This window comes from Carettochelys insculpta, chromosome 3 (genome assembly GCF_033958435.1).
Source record: "Carettochelys insculpta isolate YL-2023 chromosome 3, ASM3395843v1, whole genome shotgun sequence".
Taxonomy (NCBI): domain Eukaryota; kingdom Metazoa; phylum Chordata; order Testudines; family Carettochelyidae; genus Carettochelys; species Carettochelys insculpta.
In genome coordinates, this window is record NC_134139.1 from 11,444,674 (window position 1) to 11,460,547 (window position 15,874).

At 41.4% G+C, this 15,874-nt stretch overlaps 1 protein-coding gene across 4 annotated transcripts in view; it reads left to right on the forward strand.

The window, feature by feature from the left end:
• Positions 1–15,874, forward strand: part of PLCB4 (phospholipase C beta 4) — a 143,608-nt gene that overhangs the window by 78,933 nt on the left and 48,801 nt on the right. For all 4 annotated transcript variants that reach the window (XM_074988461.1, XM_074988463.1, XM_074988462.1 and 1 more), the window contains 4 exons: positions 1,003–1,091; positions 1,576–1,726; positions 4,653–4,702; positions 4,821–4,886. In XM_074988461.1, the coding sequence (XP_074844562.1) occupies positions 1,003–1,091; positions 1,576–1,726; positions 4,653–4,702; positions 4,821–4,886 (356 nt within the window). The remainder of the gene's footprint in view (positions 1–1,002; positions 1,092–1,575; positions 1,727–4,652; positions 4,703–4,820; positions 4,887–15,874) is intronic.

The following is a 15,874-nucleotide window of genomic DNA, read 5'->3' on the forward strand; positions in this document are numbered from 1 at the left end:
TAAGATCACAGCTGAGGACATCTGTCTGTTAAGGACTTACACCATAGACAAGGTGTTCCCTGATTCGACCACTTAGCATAAACCCCTGTATATGAGACGGGTGAATATCATGACTAGCAAGGGAGTCAGGGGCAGAGCCAATCAGAGGGGTAGCAGGAGGGCCCTTTAGCCTTGGCCTCAAGCTCAAATGAGGCCTTAGATTTAGACACTTGCAAATTTTTTGTCATTTGACAAGGTTTGCAACTTGTTCGTATGCGCATCCCACAATAATTAGTGCATTTGCCCAGGCAAAGGCTCTGGATCATTAGTATTCATTTGTAACATAAGAACAATGCTGTTGATCACCTTTATAGAGAACTTTGGGGTCTACTAATGAAAAGTGCTTTGATTTTAGTATAGCATAGTTAAAAGCAGTGGATTTTACAAGGCTTTAGATTAGGCCTTTACTCAATCTGTGCCTAAATTCTGTCCCTTACAATGGGTATAATAATACTCCAAAGCCTAATAAGTGGGTTGTCCTAATAAATCCATTAATGTTCCCAATGCTCACAGGCGCTGTAGTAATGGGGACCATATAAATAAAGAGACAGCAGATAGAAAAGTGCTTGGAAAATGTAGGATTCTTGGGCAGGGATGTGCGGGAGGGTGGAATTCATGTGATGGTTAAATGCCATGGCAGATCCAAGGTAGAGCTAGTGTAACCTTGAAATATTAATTTCATTTTTTTGAAAGAGGGAAGAAGTGAGCAAAAGTCTATAACGATCATGAAATTTTTATCTTTCTCTCTCTCTCTAGTCATGGGAGCAGGGGAGAGATACTAAATTAAAAGGCTTACCCAGTTACCCAGTCCTACCAAGTTTACTGTGGAAAAGTTGGCCTAGTGTTGAGGACTGTGTAACATGTGGTAAGAATAGAAGAAAGCCTCTGTGAAAGCTGAATTACGTTTTATTTTCTGAATGTCTCTGAAAGGTTGAAGGTGAGAAATATTCAATTTTCTTTCAGATATTGTGGATGCTTTATCAGATCCAAAGAAATTTTTGTCTGTCATGGAAAAAAGAGCAGACCAGATGAGAGCTATGGGTATTGAAACTGTAAGTAAAAATTAATGATGAACAGAGGCAAAATAATTTCATATTAGTGAGCAATACAAAATAGAATGTATACCTTACAAGAAATGATATCGCTGCAGAGAGTTTGGTCATTTCTCCCCTTGATAAATTGGTCAATAATGCAAGTTATTCTCTTAGTCTATTTTTTCCAAAATAGAGCTCTTCTATTCCTAAATTCATGGTCCCAGGTTGCCAGATTTGTTTAAAATACCCTTCACTGCATTTCCAAATGTAGTCACAGTCATGACAGATTTTTATATCAGTCACAGCAGCACATCTACAGGTCTAAAATTAGAAAGGTACCATCCTTATTAATTTTCAGGGAGAAAAAATAAGTTTCAAACACTTCATCTGAAAGTACTTTTTCTAGAAGTATTGGGAATTATAGGGGGGAATTTTCTTTAAAAGTAAATGACTTCATTTTTTCCCCCATGCAAATGAGATATTGTAATAATGCTTTTTCCAGAGTGATATAGCTGATGTACCAAATGACACCTCAAAGAATGATAAGAAAGGAAAAGCTAATAATGCCAAAGCAAGTGTGACTCCCCAGAGCAGCTCTGAACTTAGACCAGCTACCACTTCTGGCCTCGGACCTGGGATGGAAATTAAGAAAGGTAAAGGTAAATGAACTTTCTCACCTTGCACTAAGAAGTTCTGCCTCACTGTTTCCTTGTCTTGTGCTTATTGTTTCTAAATTTCTATGAAAAGCTCAAAAAATAACATCTTTCTCTACTAGTGGTGTCTCTGTCTTCTGGGTAAATCCTGTTTTAGGCATATGTCCGTTGGTGCAGAGCCCAACATGGCTGGATTTTATTACATGTCATGCTGGTGCAACGTAGTCAGTGTTATCAGCAGAAATATGCATGACAGTGGGTGCAATGTTTATTAATGGTGGTGGGGTGGGAAGCCTGTGTTCTTGTTTATTTCATAAATACTCTTTTGTTTTAAAAAGTCCTTGGCAGAGTAGTTGATTGATAAAAAACAGATACTTAGGATTCTGGGGGGATCCCCCATCAAATTAAAAAATGTGGCCGTAGTCTGAAAAGCATCCACAAAACTGGAATTGAGGAAATGTTGGTTATCAAATATTTCCATATCGGATGAACTCAATCTATAGGCAAATGCGGGGGGAGGAACAGTTCATAACTCTTGTCCTGCAAAATCATTGAAAACAAAGTGGGTTCTTTCCTCTCTCATTCATTAACACAGGTAATAAAGGGTCTGTGAGGCCAACTGGTTTTGCGTAGGTATAACTGAGTGAAACTTGGTAATGTGCCCCGAAGAATAAAATCCAGCTCATTCTGTCATAGCTGCCTTGGCTTTGTAGGGATACCTGGAGTAACAGGCAGTACAAACTTACTTTTGGCCTGGAAGTTAGCTAGTAGGGCTGAATACACACCAATAAGCAGAGCTATTTGAAAAGAAACATTTCTATAGTCACTTTTCAGAGTAAAGGAGGTCACATTTTGAATCTAAAGTATTTGATTCTCCCTTTACCAGCAAAACAATCTTCTGTGAATTGAGGTACTATAATATAAAAAAGGTGACACTGAATTGTGATATTCATATTTCACAAAACTATGGGAGGAATTTTATCGTCTATTAATTAGGAGCATGTGTAAATTCACAATGATTGGTCTGCAGAAATAGGGTTTCTGGCTGGTTACTGAACCACAAATATTCTTGTTAAAAATGTAGTTCAATGCATATAATAACAAAGCCTAAGTATGACCAGGGAATCTGCATTGTAAAGTAAAATCTGGAACATTTTTTTTTAATCTCACAGCAAACATTGTGCAGCACTAATAAAGCTATGATTTCATTGCCCTTACACTTTCCATCTCCTCTGCCTCTCCTTTTTCTTTCTTCTCCACTCATGGAATAATCGAGCAGGTCATTTGTGATTTCCCATTTATGTCTTTGAAAACTTCCCTGTCTCTCTCCTTTTGCATTATAAAGCACCAGGCACGTTGATGATGCTAACTCAGAAGTAATATATTTATGAGGCTGATTATTAAAGTTCTTTGATTAAAAATTTCACCTGTCCTGCAGAAATTGTCTTTAGTTTGCAAGATCTGAATGTTCAGTGTAGTATGCTGTACCAGGAAGATAATCATTTCTAGGACAGAGAGAATTTTACAGGTGAAGGCCATGTCAGTGATATAAGCTAATTTTGAGATCACTACGTTGCTCAGGGGGTTGAAAAATCCATATCCCCGAGCAACACATTTCCACCAATCTAACCCCCCAGTGTAAACAGCCCCAAATGGGGTCCTGCAGGGATTAGTTCTGGGTCTGGTTCTGTTCAGTATCTTCCTCAGTGACTGATATAATGGCATAAAGGAAAGGTGGTAACAGCTGCGGAGGATAGGATTAAAATTCAAAAAGATCTGGACAAACTGGAGAGATGATCTGAAATAAAAAGTATGAAATTCAGTAAGGACTAATGTAGAATATTTGGCATACGCAGGAGCTATCAGTCACACACACATACAAAATGGGAAATGGCTGCCTAGGAAGGGATGCTGCAGAAATGGATCTGGAGGTCATAGTGGATCACAAGCTAAATATGAGTCAACAGTGTAAATTTATTGTCAATAAAGCCCTCAACTGGAGTACTGTGCCCAGTTCTGGGTACCACACCTCAAACTTGCAAACTGTCAGGGAGGTTAAGCACTGGAATAAATTGGATAGGCACCTATGGGGGATGATCTAGATGGAGCTTGGTCCTGCCCTGGGCACACAGGACTGGTCTTGATGGCCTCTTGAGTCCTACGCTTCTAAGAGTCAATGGTTTGGTCAACAGGAGGATTTCTCTCAACAACATTGCCTCTCAGAGGTGGGTTAACTGCCGACAGGAGAAGCTCTTCCACTGGTGCAGTAGAACCTTCACTGAAGCAGTGCAGCTGCACCACGGTTGCATTTTAAGTGTAGACCTGCCCTGAGGTAGTTAATTAAGTAAACAATGCAGAAAATTAGTGACTGATCCAACATTTTATGCAAGAATTAAGGAGGGTCTTGCCTGCAAGATTTCTCATGGGTTCATGTTGACTTTGGGCTTTTGTTTTTTTCCAATATCAACATTTAAAACACTTTGTTTCGTAATTGAAAAAATGTTCAGGTATGCCAGAAGAACACAGTGTTTGCCAGAATCTTGAGAGGTAAATTGTGAAATTGTTCAAAGAGTCTGCTCTCTTTCTGAGCAAGTGATTTTTACACACTCTTGATCTTGTTTTGTACGAAAGCTGGGAGTGAAAGGAGATTGGAATGCAGCTGTAGCTTTATTTTCTATTTATACCTGAATAATGATGGAGGGTGCAGTGCTGTTGGGGAAAAAAATAAACACACCTTTTCCAAGTCTCTGTAATTAAATAGTTATTAAAAGGAACACAATTGGTTGCTTATTCATATTGTACTTTTTAATATGAAACACATTAACTGTTGTCGAATAGAAATATAAGTTCTGGTGCAGTTAAATACAAAAGCTGTGATATGTACTAATGTCTGAAATTCTAGATAAAATGTATTAATGCTTTCTAGGTATAGAACTTATTCCTCAAGTGAAGATTGAAGATTTAAAGCAAATGAAGGTAAGCTTGGGCATAAATTTTTCAAGATGAGAGATCTATGTATTTGCAAAGACCAAGATTTTATCTGGCATCAGTCATTCTGACTAAAGGAAAATTGATCCAAGTTCTTCTCTTGTAGGCTTACATCAAGTATTTAAAGAAACAACAGAAGGAGCTGAATGCTTTAAAGAAGAAGCATGCCAAGGTATGATAATTAGAGCTCTGAAAGTTTAGAGGAGCAAACCTCGCCATGAAGTTCATTCCCTTTATTTAAAAAACTAAAAATAAAGGTCACATAGTTCTGTGGAGAGAATTTAATGATAGTCAATGGATAAACTAGGGATAGGTAAATTGGGTTAAGAAGAAATTGATATTTATTTCACCCTGCACAAGGGAAACCCTCCCATTGGCAGTATTTCCCTTGAGGACTTTTTAAATATCTACCAGCTTACTATACAATTTTGCTTGACTTGTACAAAGGCAAAGATCACCTTTACTTGGTAGTGGTTTCTGCTAGCATCTTAGAGGATTTTTTCTAAGTCTTGCTGACGATGTTGAAAATTGGGTAGATGGAATATACTGTATCAAAAACAAGCAGTGTAAGAAGAGCATGGAAGCAAAATGTAGGTGAGGAGAGTGATTGAAAAATTAGATCTCTTCATTCTGTGTATAGTAATTATTACAGTGCGGGTAGTCACCTTTTGCTTGATAGTATTAGCAGTAGTGTCCAATATATTGGTCTCCGACCACTGTGCCCCACAGAATAATATGGCATGCACAGTTCTCTCCTTCTCATAGTGTGTCCCTAATCACTGCAGGTTTGAAAGGAAACATAAAAATTGAAGGAAGTGCTGAGGTTCTGAAAGCACCGTTTATCTTTCCTTGTTGTTAAGTGTTCTTTGATATCCTTGGATTCCTGCACTGTGGACTCATTGCATTCCTGGACTGATTAATGTTGCTGATCATTTTTAGTGTCAGAAAGTTCATCAGAACCTGCAGCAGCATCTTCTCCCAGAAAAGTCCTTGTATTATCATCACAACTGTCAGTTGTGGCTGGACTGGTAGCTGTCAGCGAACTAATAAAAATACTAAGCACTTTTACTGCAAGGCTTTTCATCTTCAAAGCACTGTATTAAAATTAAGTAATTAAATCTGAAGACCTCCATCCGTCTATGACAGAGGTAAATAAATGTTACCCTTTTACAGAAACTGAATTTGTGAATATCCAAAGTCATGTGGGAATCAGTTTTAAGAGCCAAAATTAGCACTTCTGTCATATGAAGATAGATGCCCTTTAAGTACCTGAAATACACAAAATGTGTTCCTAAAGTCTCCGGTAGGGAGGATAAGTAGAGTAAGTGTCTCTTGCACCACCCTCGTCCCTTTGCAATCCATTGTGCTATCCCCTCCCCCCGTTTGGGAGTATACATTAACCTTGTAACAACTGCAGCTATTGTTTGCACAGAAAAGTAATATTAGGAGATCACTTGCTGTATTTTTAGCTTTCTTATAATGCCTTAGCAACTGGAAGGAAGGAGCAGAGTTATGCAGTCAGCTAGCCATGATCAGCTCGAGAAACTCTGCATTGTTAGACCCACTGAATACAAGTACTGCTGCCAAACCCTTGGAAGTTCCTGGCCAGGGGCCTCCGAAATTTGGAGGAATAAGTAATGTGAAAGGAGACTCTTCTATATTGTTCTACAAAAGGTTTTCTATCCCTTCTCTTTACAAAGAAGGCTTTGATAAAACAAATTGGTACAAACAAATTGCTGTCTTTGCAAGAATCAGCAGCAAGGTTCCACTTTGAAAACAGAAGGCCTCCTGCCTAACCTCCCGCCTCCTCTGCCTGCTGCTTTGCATGTAAAACAAGTCCATTAATGTAAGGTACCACAAAGAAGCAGTGAGCTAACCCGTCCCAAACTCCTCGGGCTGTTGTGATGGTTATGTGATAGTGGCGTCGGTTATGTTGAAAACATGGGGCTAGGGGAAAAAAGCACTTTTGCAGGGCTGACCAAATATTCTATAGCCAGTTGTGTTCCTGATTTTCAGCTCTATGCTTGGATCACTCTTCCCTTTCTCTTTATAATGCCTAGTCTGCGCCAGGGAAAAATTTGAAAAAATTTCCCATTACCCTAACCTGAGTTCAATTAAATAAACAGTGGGGAGGAACACTGGGGACACCTGAAGTTAGATGTACCACTGGCTGACATGGTTTTCAGCACAATGTCATCTCTCTCTATTCAGAAAGTGACTTTACACTAGCTGACCTAAGGTTCCCAATATTTGTAGCAAGGGCTCAGTTGAACTGTGGAGAAATTATTAGCATCACCTTTGAGCTGGTGATCAGCCACAGTGAGGTATGGTGAGAGAGAGAGAGAGCCCTTGGATGCTGGGGCGAGGACTAGTCACTAGGTAGTGTTAGTCCTTCTACTTTCTCTTCATTTGGCTGAATTTTGGCACACTAGAAAATGGGGAAAAAAATCTATGAAGGCTTGATAGTAAAAACTCTCAAAAGTGCCTCATTGATTTATGGGCCCATTGACTCTTGGTGAGTCTTGTTTCCATAAGTTCCATATGGAGGAGGGGCAAAGTTATCCAGGTTACTTCAGAAAATATTTCCATGAGTCCCTGTGTGCCATTTCCATTCAGAAGAATTACATTAGCAGTAACTTTGACTTTACAGCATGATAAAGATTGGGAGAGTACCAGCCAAGCTGGCTGGTCAGCTTCAGGGAACCTGACAGATACAAAATTGAGCAGTGTACCTTTAATAAGTATTCCACCGGCATCTGTCTCCCACTCACACAACAGCATTCACGTATCTTTTATACAAACAGTGGTGTTCCCTACTTTTATTTTCTCTTAAAAGTAAATGCTTCTCAGCCTAAGTATTTCTTAAGACAATGGCAAAAATACTGCAGCAAATAACAGCTGCAAAAGTGCTTCTGGAAGGAATGACACTGTGTGTGTGCATGGTTGAGTGAAGCCATGCTGTATGCATACTGGGAGTATGCTAGCGAAAATTTGCTAGTGGGGAGTCTCACAGAAAAATGTCAGTGGTGGACACCTTTCACATGTTCCTGTTTGCTAGAGGCTGATATTCCAGATAGAAGATAAGGAAAAGGCCTGGTAACCTTAGAAGAAGCTATAAACATAACTGTAAAATACTCGTTTTCCTTTAACAAGGGCAAGACTTCTTTTTCATATAAAATGTGTGGACAGTTGAAAATACAGCCAAATATGTATTCAATATATAAAATGAGATTTGTGTAATGAATAGGATTGATGTCTGGATCACCCGAATGGCAGAAGTGTACCTACAGAGTAGCCTCAAAATTAGTAAGCTGTCATTTTCATAGGCCTTGATAAAATTAGAGCTTTCCGTGTTTCCTTAATGTCAGAACAGCAGCTTTACTGGTCAGTAAGGAGTTTAGGATTTTGTGATGTTTGAGTGGTGAAGAGGAGAGATTTTATTCAGAGGATTATAAGCAGGACAAATGGGAAGTTGTGTATGCAAAGCTCTTCAAAGGCAGGATGTTGCTTTTAAATACATCTTCCTGATAAATTGGAAGAGGAGACTGGGGACTAGAGGAACAACAAGAAATTAAAGCAGGAAATCTTACTGGTGGAGGGGCAACTTGAATATTTCACCTCAGTGGTGATGGCAGGGCACATTTCAGCAGGACTAGTGTTTTTATTTAAGTAGGGTTCTCTGAGCGAGGATCCCCTCTGTTTTCTCTACTTAAGGTACACATGTGCTCCATGCGTCTGATATTGGAAAAGTATTTCTAGAAATATCTGTTAGTCAGTGCCTGGGCCATTCTCCTCCTCATAAGTCAACCCAAGGGATGTAGAGAACTGTCTCTCCCATTCCTTTCTGCCCCATGTGACCAGAGACAGAGCTTGTTCAGTTGTCCTCAATGCTCGTTAGCTTTCTTCTTCAAAAATTGTCGTTAGTTGTAAATGGTTTAAAACCGGCCAATCAGGGCAGTGGGATGAAACCTCTGGGTAGTGATGCCGCGACCCCTCCCCTTTCCTCACCTGGGGATTGGCAGTGTGTGATAGTGGTTCTGGGAAGAGCTGCTTTCTGTCCTCCCAGTGCCCCAGCAGAGCCCGTGGACCTTACCCAGCCCACAAGGCTCGGTGCTCCACACCTCCTACCCCCTCCACAGGTCAGATCTTGGGAAGGGGAGCCCTGAGCCTCATGGTCTGGATGCAGGCAAGCCCCTGATCTACAGTCTGGCTCCAGGTCGTGGTTTCCCGCTCCTGCCCTAAGCAGACAACCATCTCCCCTTGTGAGTCAAACACAGGAGGGACCCTGGGATACAAGATCTGTGTGGCCTGTCCCTGGCCTTTTCCAGTCAATCACATGTGCCCCTGTTGCCTTGGGGAAGCCAATATTCCCTTTAAATGAGATGTCTGGTAGACCTTTCTTAGTTAAACTCAACAAGTCCCTGTGCACACGTTTAGGAGAATTCTGCTGGGCTCTGCACTGGGGTTCCAGTACAGTTCTATCAGATCCTCGCTTCACCGTGCATATGTTGAGCTGAGGTGCCCTTCCAAGCACAGTGGTCTGTGGCTCTAGGAGTAATCAGGGCTAGAGTCTCTTCCAAACAGACATGAGGTGGGTAATAGCAAACACTCTCATGGTGAGACCTCTCCCTCCCAAGTGCTTGTCTAAAGAGAGGGCATCTTCTCCGACACCCTGTAACTCAAGTGGGACTCCATTTTCCAGTAGAGGAGTATCGGGAGCTAACAAGGAGCATAGTATTGGTTTCCCAGCCCCAAAAGGCAAGAGTGCCCCGAAACTGGCTGTAGCTGAAGGATTTTCTGAACCTCAGAAAAAGCTGTACCACTGGAATTCAATTGGGTAGTTCTTAGCTCCAATGCTCAGGTTTTAAACCAAACCTTCTACCTAGCACACAGCCTGGGTGTTGAGTTGGGGGGGGGTCTTCAGAATTTGGGGTTCTGCAGAGGTTGAGCAGGAGAAAAGAGAGCTGATCTGTAGGGCACTCCTGAATAATTTTAGCTACACACCTAGCTTCTCTCCTAAAAGACCCCTTCCCTGAGGGGTAGAACATAAGAAAATAAGAATGGCCATACTGGGTCAGACCAAAGGTCCATCCAGCCCAGCATCCCGTCTGCCGACAGTGGCCAATGCCAGGTGCCCCAGAGAAGGAGAACAGAAGACAATGATCAAGTGATTCATCTCCTGCCCTTGTACCGAAGGCTAGGGCACCATACTTTACCCCTGGCTAATAGCCATTTATGGACCTAACCTGCAAAAATTTATCGAGCTCTTTTTTAAACCCTAATAGAGTCCTGGCCTTCACAGCCTCCTCCAGCAAGGAGTTCCACAGGTTGACTGTGCGCTGTGTGAAGAAAAATTTCCTTTTATTAGTTTTGAACCTACTACCCATCAATTTCATTTGGTGTCCCCTAGTTCATGTATTATGGGAAAAGGTAAATAATTTTTCTATTTTCACTTTCTCCACACCATTCATGATTTTATATACCTCTATCATATCGCCCCTCAATCACCTCTTTTCCAAACTGAAAAGTCCCAGTCTCTCTAGCCTCTCCCCATATGGGACCCGTTCCAAACCCCTAATCATCTTAGTTGCCCTTTTCTGAACCTTTTCTAATGCCAATACATCTTTTTTGAGGTGAGGAGACCACATCTGCACGCCACTGTGTCGTGCTCTGCAATGTGCATGAGCTATGGAGCCCCTGCCTGGTTTCAGTGCATCTTTTCCAGTCCTGTTCAGAGGAGCTGCCTAGGTTCAGCAACAGTCCGTTCCTCCGGAAGGCAGATTTGGTGCTAAGGAAGGAGTGTAAAGAAGTAGGACGAAAGTCTTGAAATTTGCTGGGAGAGTATTCAGCTCTTTTGGGGTGGGGAGGAGGTGATTGATTATTTTTTTAGTAGCCATATTTTGGTGACAGAAGCATGATTTTTCTTACTATTCTTAAAAACCTTATCTCAACTAAGATAGCCAATTTGAATATCTAAGCAGAGGCATCTGCTCTTGTCACTGTAGCATTTGCTAGGCACGTTCAGATCTTCTGCTTTACAGCAGAATCCATTCTCCAGGTTTTCACTGTGTAACTCAGAAGACTGATGAGCCAGTGATGTGAGCTCCTAACAGCTTGTTTTCCCATATGGCTTTGTTCTAAGATTGCAACATCTAACCTTCTCGTTGCCCATCATATGTCTTTCTGTGTGACTCTCCTCCTGCATATTCATGTTCCCCCAGCTTTTTCCATTACAGAAGACGTAGAGTTTCACTGCAGTGGCAACAGTTGTTTTAGTGTGCCTTTCTTGCAAGTCTCTAAGGGGACAAGCACTTCTCTGAGAAGGCTGGGCTTATCATCGAGACATGCAATCAAAACTGCAGTCCAGTCACTTACATTGAGACTTACTTCTACATGGCACAGTGCATGCAAGGATCAGACAAGTCAGCGTAGCAATGTAGCTCAGCTTTTGTTCAATTATAAAAACGCAGAGCATGATTTTTCCCGAAAGGCAAAGGAACTGAGAGTTAACTCCTTTGTGCAGCATGATGGACATGAGAAATAAACATAATTTTTTAGGAAGAAAATGAATCACAAAGTACATTCACTTTTAGCAGTAGTAGCAATATGCCACCATCTGGCCACACACATTGTTGGTCCTCTTCTGGACCAATACCAGACACTAGTTTTTGGTGTGTTGGGGGAAAGATGGACGGGGAAAGAATCGGCATTGAGGGGCTCAGTAATCCCATGAGTTGAGCACAGTCCTTGGATCTGAATGTGTGTGCAAACAGCAGCATGATTAGGCAGCTTAATGTTGTTTGGACTGCAGCTTAGTGTCTCGCAGGAGCCAAACTTCATCGTTGTCCTGTGGTGTAATACTGTCATTCTTAAAATAATTTACCTACTGGTTTCCAGAGTGTGCCAGTCATAGTGGTGTTGACTTGCTGCTTCTTACACTTCCTGTTATACTTTATTTCAGTTATAGTATGTCCGTGAAGTGCTCACACTACACTACCCAGTGCAGTGGGTCTTTGGCAGGTGAGCAGGAAGGATAGTGGACAAGGTTCCCTTAAGGGTCTCTGCTGTGTTTGGCTTACAAAGAAGAACTTGCCTCACTGCTCACTTGGACAGAAGGTGACCAGAGCAGGTCTGGGAGCACCGGTGGGAAGGAGGATGTATATAACTTGGGCATACCATTCAGCAGCACCATGCTCCCACTCATAGGAGTGGGACTGGGGCGTTTACAACCTGCCATGGGCAGTGTGTTTGCAGTCTTTCTTTTTTTTCCCTTAGGGCTAGAAAGGAATTTTCCCCAGGTTGCCACCTTGGCCAAGGCAGGGTGTAGTTTGTCATTTTCCTCACAGCAATTTGGGGGTCTGATGAGGTGGGTAAGCAGAATAGATCATGATGTTGCAATTTGGTAGGTAGCAGGTGCCCTGTGTGCCTATTCCATTGGGGGTTCGATTTTCTGATAAGCAGCTGTCGGCAGTGGCTTTAGGTCAGTGTTTCTCAACCTTTTTATAAAGTGCTCCTTTTTCAAAAACACATTATAAGTACCCCCAGCGTACAATTTTCTGACACACTAAATTTTTTCTACCATTGCAACACATTTGTTTAAACAACTTAATCGTAATGGTTTGGTTGGAAGAAGTTGCCAGTAGACAATAAACTTGCACTTGTACTTATGATTGGGCCAAGAAAGGATAAATAAAAATAATTAGAAGAACATAAAATAAGTCCTATGTTTTTTATTCATAAAAAGGTTGAGAAACACTGCGTTAATGTACCCTCGGGAAGAGCTCTGCATATCCCCAGAGATACGTGTGCCCTGCGTCGGGAACCACTGCCCTAGATCATCTGGGTAAGCAGGCTTGAGCTTCCTACCACTGGCACAGCAAGAAGATAACTCCCCTGCATCTTTCCCAGGCCTTCTTAACCCTCATATAAGGGAAGGCTTCAGGGGTTCTTGCACCAGGCTAGGACAAGCTTGGGAAAGGGAGACGCTGATGGCAAGGTCTCCCAAGCAGGTGGAAAGCATTAAGAAGAAAAGGGTGACCACCTTTGTATGACTTATTACCAGGTATTTGCAGATCCCATTAAGAGAATAAAGGTGCAGCCTCCCATCCACTGCAGCTTGTTGTTTCTGCCATGTGCCTTAGACAAGGGAGAGAGCTCCAGAAGATAAGTAAACCACAAAGATATTTTGGTTCTAAAGATGCTTGTATTATTTTTCTCTTATGTGGGTGTACTATAAACCCAGAGATGCAAAGTGCAGGGTTTTTTAAAGCTGCTGCCAGGAGATAAGACTGAATATTTTTGTAACGACGCCCCCTGTGAGCCATCGTCCCCAGATCCTGTAATGTTTATATTGTTTGGCTCTTCACAGAATGTGAAAATCATCAGTAGCTTTTTGTAATGATCAGTCTTTCAAAAAGGAATTTCCTATTAGGAACAGTTTGCTCCCGAACCTCAGCTGTGTTTAGCTGTACCCTTGGTGAGGTTTAAATAATTTAGCCTATGACTTTTTCAGAGTGCACTGATGATTCAATATTCAAAACAGCAACAGCATTTACACTGAGCAATATGAGGGAATGGGAAACTCGATGGCACTGCACAATGGTGGATGTGGAGCTTTTAAATGGGGATCATTGTTTGTGCTTTGTAATTAATAAAAAACAGGCTAAATTCTGGTCCCAAAGCAAATGAGCTGTATTTGGGTAAATTACACAGGTGTATGTGCTCCAGTGAGCCTGAAGGCTGGGCCTGGAGTGCGCACACAGCTCCTACACAGAGCTTAGGCTAGTGGTAGAGTCACTTCATAGCATCACCTCTGTGGCTAGATTTGTGTAACTGTAGATCCAGTTGTTCAAAATTCTGCAAACAGGCTGCAGAAAAGCAGGGTCTTCCCAGAGGTTGGCATAGTAATTGAGGGGTTTTGCCTTGGGTGCCTGTCGATGCTTTTCTTCTAAGGAAGTGAATTCCACCCCCAGCACCATTGTGGAAGTTTTCTACACAAAGCCCTGTCATTGGGGGTTTCTACAGCTCAGTGTGAATTTCACCACTGAAGAAGGGAGTTCACAACAGAGCCTGTGTCAGAAGAAAAGTGGACATGTGTAAAAAGTTCCTTCGTCTTCAGAGCTATTACCAGCTTCAGCTGTATTCCTTATTTTAAGTATCAGGAATCTCTCTCAAAGCCATGGACTCCATCAAACAGAAGAAGGGTATTTTTTTAATTGTAATTAACACACAGTCTGGAATGGCTCAGGACTGTGAGTGTCTATTTCCGGACAAGGGTGCTAGAACACTTTTTGTGGTTAGGATGCTGAGAGGTGTTGAACTAAACTGGAAGCCCATTATGTAATGGAAACCACTTCAAGACCAGGGATGCTGCAGGCCCCCTGCACCCTTAGTTCCAGCACCTATGTCTCAGGGCAGATTTTCATAAGCAGGGCAAACCGCCCATTCATTTTCATGAGGTTTAAATACCAAATGCATTTTTAGACACTTACCAGTTATTTAATCTATACTAATAGAATTGGCCCGGGTCTTTGGCATGAGTTGGCACTTGGTCTGCCAGTGTCTCACTGAATGTACCAAGAAGTTTATAGGCCAATATGTTGCTTGCTGCTAGTGGAGGAATGGATTTGAGAATATTCTCCCTTAACATCCTGCTTCTCCTTCAGCATAATCCTCAAGGTACGACACTGTGGTATATTCTTGAATCTTTGCAAAGTCCTTTGACCCCTTTCCAGAGCTGGTGTAGAATCTCCTCCATGGCAGACTGTTTTCCCAACCTATCCTGGAGAAGGGTCGGGGAGAAGGGTGCTCTGACCTGGGTTGAATGCCCTCCTAAATAAATGAATCCAAATTCACATTCAATAACTTCCTTTTTTAAAATTTTCTTTGGAAAGACCTCGGACTAGAATATAGGGCACCAGTGTGTAGGTACGAGTCCATTTGTCTACACTGGACTTACATGTGCATAAATGTGCTACATAATGTACAAAAGCCATAGCATGTTTATATTGTTTGGCGTTTCACAGAATGTGAAAATCATCAGTAGCTTTTTGTAATGATCAGTCTTTCAAAAAGGAATTTCCTATTAGGAACAGTTTGATCCCGAACCTCAGCTGTGTTTAGCTGTACCCTTGGTGAGGTTTAAATAATTTAGCCTATGACTTTTTCAAAGTGCACTGATGAGTCAATATTCAAAACAGCAACAACATTTACACTGAGCAATATGAGGGAATGGGAAACTCGATGGCACTGCACAATGGTGGATGTGGAGCTTTTAAATGGGGATCATTGTTTGTGCTTTGTAATTATTAAAAAACAGGCTAAATTCTGGTCCCAAAGCAAATGAGCTGTATTTGGGGAAGTTACACAGGTGTATGTGCTCCAGTGAGCCTGAAGGCTGGGCCTGGAGCGCACACACAGCTCCTACACAGAGGTGGTTTGGAGTGTATTTGATGTAAAAATACTGATGCATCTGACTCGCCGTAATATTGAAATGCCAAAAAACTATGCTGCTTAGTTGGATAGTTATAGGTTTCCCTGTTGGTTCACAGGAAGAAATTTTGGTGTAACAATGCTGAAATTTTCCATTTGCTCCTTCAGTTTCCATGCAGAAATGGGCAACAGGCAATATGTTTTGCAAGTAGATGTTTGTGTGAACAAATGATTATGCATTGTAAGCTTTTTAAATGACATATATTAGCATGGATCCAGGATCATAAAAAGTAGCAAAAGCCTTCTTGAAATCAGTTCTAAAAATTTGCCCAGCTTTGTTCCAGGGGTTTGTCCAGCTTTGTTCCAGTCGTCATAATAGAGAAACTGAGGTTTAACGAGGAAAATCTTAATTGTTTCATAGCGCAGTGTAATCATCTATTTTCTTGATATTAACTTTTACTGGAGACTAATATAAGTAAATTGCAGCTGTGACATAAAAGCAACTGACACTACTGTGAAATGAGTAGGAGTATGTGAATGATTATAAGGCTTTTGATTAAAATTGTATGTAATATAGAATGAATTGCTGTGGTATCCCCACTGGGTGACATTCATCAGTGATGAGTTATACATAATAATACACTTCTGCTGGGTGTTCAAAATAAACATGGCTCAAATTGTTATTTTCAAATACTGTTTAAAAATCTGGAGCTGATCTGTGCTACAGCC